Below are 6,188 nucleotides of genomic sequence, written 5' to 3'. Positions count from 1 at the left end.
CTGATTGATCTACTTACGAGAGAGGTGTCTAGAATAGGCATGTTGGCTTGGTTGTTGGATTTCAGAAAAGCTATATGTTGAAATGATCTTGCCTCTTATTTGATAAAACTCTCGGTATTCATTATGATTAGTGAAAGATCTAGCTTTCATTATCATATTTTCATATGGATTAATAAGTTGTAGTATTATAGGTTAATACTTGTTAGGCGCATTACCCATCCAGTTGGATCGCCAGTAGGATCACCCAGATATATAGTTGTGAATCATCTGAGTAACTGTCCAGGTGAGTTATCTCACTATACCATATGTTATAATATATGTATATATATATATATATATATATATATATATATATATATATATATATATATATATATATATATGTTAGGACATAATATTTAGTAGAGTAGAGCAGATAATAAAGATTCTATGTGCATGTATCAGTAGAACTTAAGATGTAGTCTCTATGTATGGTTTTGTACATCGGGCATGGCCCCTTATGTAGTTTGGATGGGACCGATTATGTATGTTGGGCGGGGCCCATTAGGTAGTTTGGGCAGGGACCATTATATAGTTTGGTGTGGGCCCCGTTTGTATGCATGTATATGTATTGTGGTATATGGTATCTTGGGGAATTCATTAAGCTTCATGCTTACCCAGTTTTTTATAAATGTTTTTTAGGAACTTCATTGATTCGCAAGAAGGGCAATACTCGACTGTACAGACACACATTCACCACATATATCTACATAATGTTATTATACTATGATATATTTAAATAAATACAAAATTTTCCTTGAAAATTGAGGACGTTACAGTAGGTAGACCCAAGAAAAAAAAGACAGATGGTATAAGAAGAACCTGCTAGCCAGGGGAATAAACTGTCAAATAAATGGAGCACTGACACATATGGAAAGTGAAACAACAAAGGCTATAATTCACATACTTGTAAAGGTAAAGGTGACATTAATAAGAAAAGAATTAGAGACATAAGAGGAAAGAAGAATGGGGTTGCAAATGAGAAAGGGAAGGATAAGTGAAGGGGGGATGTTTGTGTTTCCGTTAGGTCTTTTGATTCCTCAAACTTGCCATTTTAGTTTTATGGTTTCATGCATGTTGACCTTGAATCATTGTCAACTTAGGTTAATTATGAAACAATGTCAACTGTTGTTATGATATACAATAGCCCTTTTGGTTATATTGTTTTCCATGTAAAATTGCTTGGACCAATTTAATATGTATAGACAGATGGAAACAATACAAAACACATTAACCATAATACATTAACCTTTTTGAAATTAGATAATCCGATTACACCGATATACATTAACCATAACACCGAGACTACAACTTCCTGCATTCAAACACCACACCAGACTCAAAATAAGACTGTCGATGCATTAACCCTACAACCAAGGCTACACTTTCATACGTGAAAGCCAAAAAAGAAATTAACCCTAAAATCTAATCAACCATGTTTCAGGTAATGAATTACAAAAAGACCACAACTGAAAAAATGATTAACTTATACATCATTGCTTGCATTATAGCTTGTTGAAGGGATTATTGGAGCTTGTTTATAGACCTGAGTAACCCATGTATCACTTCCACCGATCTAGGGAACATGGGGTCATCAAACCACCCAATCCAACCATACATGCTCTCATTACAAACACATGACCAAAATAGCTTTCCAAGGTTGCGATTAGACCATGATGTGACAATAACAAGATCTCGGCTTCCACATGGGCAAATCGGCATTCTTTTGCATGTTCTCGAGCTTTTCTTTGTTCACAGTTGAAGCATTAGAGCGATATGAGCAAGAAGAGGGTAATATATAAGTAAGAAAAAATGTTCGAAAATGGTCCTTTAGGTGAAATGACGAAAATGCCCTCATGTGCAAGGCATATAGGGGCATGTTAACAGTGTATCAGACGGACATCCACACCAGGGGCTTTTTGTGTGTAAGGTTTGCTCTTTAGAGATCATCTCAAGGGAAAAAATTTCATAAGAACCATTTCAGGGAAAAACTATAAAGCAAAATGACCATTTGTGAAATTTTGTTTATATTATATATTATAGACTTATAGTGGACAGATTCAAGAATTAAAATTAAAATTCAAACTTTTTTAAAGTGACTTAATTTTACTTATCCTCACCACTTATCTTTTTTGTTTTCTAACTCCAACTCTTTCCATTTCGCATTCTAAATTTATTATGAATTTTATTTTTCCACCTTCCAACTCTAGTGTTTCACATTTTCCTCTTTGTCTCCATTTCTCCTATTTTCAACATTTAAAAGGGTTTAACTCGGCATGACAATATATTTACAAGGTCTAAACCTTACCCCAAAACCCGATACGAAATCGACACAAAAATAAATGAGTTTACATGACATGAACCTGACAAGACACGTTTTCCTGGTCTGAGAATGGAGATATATACTTTTTATTAATATAAAAATATAACAAAAGACTAAGGAAAATACAAAATGGTAGAAAAAATAAGTTAGTTTAACAAAAGACAACAACAAAAAGACAAAAATATAGATGTAGTGAACACCTCCAAAACAAACGCCATTACATAAGCCGTTCTTGTTATATACTCTAATTTATACAAGGAAGCTATACGTTTGTACTAGTTTTCACAATGAAATTGTTACATTTTGTCACCAACCTATGCAAGTAAACCTCTCACTAACAAGTTGATAAACTTTTGGTAAAATATGGAACCATAACATAAATCAATAAGAATTCCATTTTGTTGCATATTTTGGTAAAAATTTGCATAAATAAGTGATCATCACTACAACACTCTGAATTTAGTTATTTTAGCTAGCAAAATGTCATGCAAACAAATTAAAAGATGTTATAAAAAAAGATATATGCCACATTTGGAAATATCCCGTCAACCAATCCTACAACCAACATGAGAAAGATAAATCACAAATCATGTAAACTGTGATGTTCAGAGTACCCCACCAACCAATCCTATAGCCAACATGAGAAAGATAAATCACAGTACTAGTTGTACATTTTGAGATGTACAAGTAGTTTCATACAATTTAAGTACATATATAAAACAAATTACCAACACAATACATGAACAAAACCAGTAAATTTATGTACATGAGATGAAAATGACAGTGGGATTAGGATTTTCATTTTTCATCCCTTCCCATATAAATGGTCTTTTTTACGACAACGTTACAAACACAACTTGAACAACTAAACCATAATGTACAAAATAAATACCAACAACTTAAACCAATCAATCAATTGGGTAGACTACGGGTCCACGGGGCCCGCTGCCATGTCATCATCTCCCGAGTCGTATTCATCTTCGGTCAGCTCCTCATCGCTTGATTGCTCTTCCGGAAGACCACCCATATCTTCCGCCTTTGCATACTTCTCGCAGTACTCTGTTCAATGTACAACTTTCAATGCATGGGGTACATGTTATTTTTATTTATAGCTCTACTCCCAAACAAAGTGCTACAGTTGACTTTTTAGGTCAAACAAGCCGATCTTTGACTTGGTAATTGCTGCATCATCGTAAGTTTTTTGATAGAAAATCGATATTAACCAAGTCTCAATAACAAATACTATGATAATTAATTATTTCTTGTGGTGAATTTTGTATCTTATCATGACTTGAATGTCAAAAGTCAAATGTAATAAGTTTGACCTCAAAAGTAGAAAGCAATGAGTTATGGAAGCAGCCTCTATGGAAAATGCAAAGTGTGATGATTTTCCACCATTTGAAAATGCAAAACTGTATATACTGTTTGTTAAATATCTATATAAAAACCATGATCAGATATTCCAAAAGTCAAATAAACTATGATCAGAATTCCAATAAGAAGAAACCATAATCCACCACAACCACAATTACTCAACGTTCCAAATGTTACAAGTCAAAAATAAAACATATCAAAAATCAAAAGGCTTTTAAACTCATAGAGAAGAGAAGAGCTTTTAGTTTTACTTTTTTCAGTTCTTTAGTTTTTTGCTTTTCTATCTTTTAAGTACTATAAAATTTCAAGAATTCAAAAAGAAAGTATGGAAATGGACTTGGGCCCTATTAATTTTTGAAGTACAACACAATCGACAGTTATTAAGAATTCAAAATTTTCAAAAAGAAAGTAGGGACATGGACTTAGACCCTATTTCTTTTTTTCCCATTATATGTTTGTCTATGTTTAGAAAATATTTAAGGAAATGATAAATGGAAAGAAGAATTAAGCAAGGGCAATTTTGTAAACAGCTAGGACTATTCAAAAAGTTAGGACTTTAAAGCTTTTGGCATCATGCATAAAACATGATGAAAGACTAAATCAAACTTAAAGTTAAGGGCGAATTTGCATACCTTTGACTCGTTGTTCATAAGAAGATTTATCACGCATCAGAAGAGCTGCAGCCTCTCCATTCAATGGATCAGAAGCATTTGGGTACAACAAAAGTTGCGGAAGGAACACCTCAAACACATTCACCAAGTCTATCAAAAAAAGATACTAAAATATATCAAAATCAGTGTCACAAAATGAACATACTGTAATTTCCTTATTACATCTCAAAATAAAAAGGGTTAAAGTTGAAATTGGTGACTCAAGTTTTTTCTTTTTGTAATTTTAATGAAACAAAGAAAGTATGTATGTTTTAAATTACCGAACATGGGGCTCCATGTTTGATTAATCACATCCAAGCAAACTGAACCAGACCTGAAAAAAAAAAATCAAATTATGAAAATCTTGAACCCAAAACAAGATCATGGATTGGATTTTTTAACCTAATGATTTTAAGATCACACACTCACATTTCATCCACATTTGGATGATAAATTTTGTTAACAAAGCCAATGGATGGAGATTTATAAGGATAAGCATCTGGAAGTTCAACTCGTAGCTTCCACACACCTCCATGGTATGGACCTGCATAATTCATGATTATATTTGAGAAGAATAATTAATCCAAACGAACATAAAATATTACTTTTCTTCTAGATATGAACATGTTTTATGTCATTTGAGATCTTAATATGTTTTCGTTTGACAGAAGAAGGTCAAAAGCTGAAAAGCGGCTTCTGATTTACAGATAATGATTCCCAAAATGCAATAAGCCTCGAATTCAAATAACTCCAATCATAAAAAGCCAAAATTTAAGCAAAAAAATTAGGGAATAAAGATCAAAATATAATATAACCTTGTTCATATGTACACAGAGATACAGACCAGTAAATTTTTATCTAGCTAAATTTCGTGAAAAACGAAAGAAAATAAACAAGGACCAAAATCATATAGATGAAATTTTTGTTCAAAAATTAGAAAAAAGCAAGTCAAAATCTCATCTAACCCTGTTCGTATTACTTGAATCTAGCTTTAATTCAACAATACCCACGAAACCTAAGATCATAAAGCATAAAAGACATGGAAACGTAAAGGACAAAATAGTAGAACTTACTGTCAGCAGGTCCATGGAAATGCACATAAAACTCTTGCATCCCATCATTGATCATCTCCACTTTGTAATCACTCATCATCCTAGTTCATAGTAAATCGGTTGGAAAATTAATTTTGTTGTATAAACAAATTCCGAAAAGATTAAAAAAGCATAAAGTATGATATAGAATTGATTTTAAATCTAAATAACGAAATTCAAGAACTTACAACTTCATCAAGTCCATCTCTCTGCGTTTGGTAGGAGAAGACATTTTTGTGATTTTCTTTTGAGAAGAAATTTGTTCGAGTTCACCGAGAGAGATAAGAAAGAAAGAGAGAGAGAGAGATGAGAAACAACTCACAAATAAAAAATGGTTTTGGAGTTTGGAGTTTTGGGGTATAGAATTATAGAAACAGGGACACCCCACCCCTTGTACCAAAGGAGAAAATTGCGTCACAAGGGAGAAAACAACAAAATTTATTTATATATATATATATATATATATATATATATATATATATATATATATATATATATATATATATATATATATATATATATATATATATATATATATATATATATATATATATATATATATATATATATATATATATATATATATATATATAATAACAAATGAAGGTTTGATATAGCAAAATATAGGTTAGGTTCACATATCATAAAATACTTTTAAAATGTAAAATAAATGAAAATTTTTAAAATTTTTTTTAAATATTATTTTTTTCG

The 6,188-nt window shown here is 31.6% G+C and overlaps 1 protein-coding gene across 1 annotated transcript; it reads right to left on the bottom strand.

Moving 5' to 3' along the window:
* Window positions 1-3,077: 3,077 nt before the first annotated feature.
* LOC111878535 (ubiquitin-conjugating enzyme E2-23 kDa) lies at window positions 3,078-5,784 on the bottom strand. The gene is made up of 6 exons (XM_023875051.3): window positions 5,666-5,784; window positions 5,460-5,539; window positions 4,816-4,930; window positions 4,668-4,720; window positions 4,369-4,497; window positions 3,078-3,421 (listed from the first exon to the last, which is right to left on the bottom strand). The coding sequence occupies exons 1-6, from the start codon at window positions 5,707-5,709 to the stop codon at window positions 3,288-3,290; spliced, it is 555 nt and encodes a 184-aa protein (XP_023730819.1). The 5' UTR covers window positions 5,710-5,784; the 3' UTR covers window positions 3,078-3,287.
* Window positions 5,785-6,188: the final 404 nt, after the last annotated feature.

The sequence above is a fragment of the Lactuca sativa genome, chromosome 4, assembly GCF_002870075.4.
Source record: "Lactuca sativa cultivar Salinas chromosome 4, Lsat_Salinas_v11, whole genome shotgun sequence".
Taxonomy (NCBI): domain Eukaryota; kingdom Viridiplantae; phylum Streptophyta; class Magnoliopsida; order Asterales; family Asteraceae; genus Lactuca; species Lactuca sativa.
Note: the sequence above shows the minus strand (reverse complement) of the source record. Positions and strands in the feature narration are given on the sequence as shown.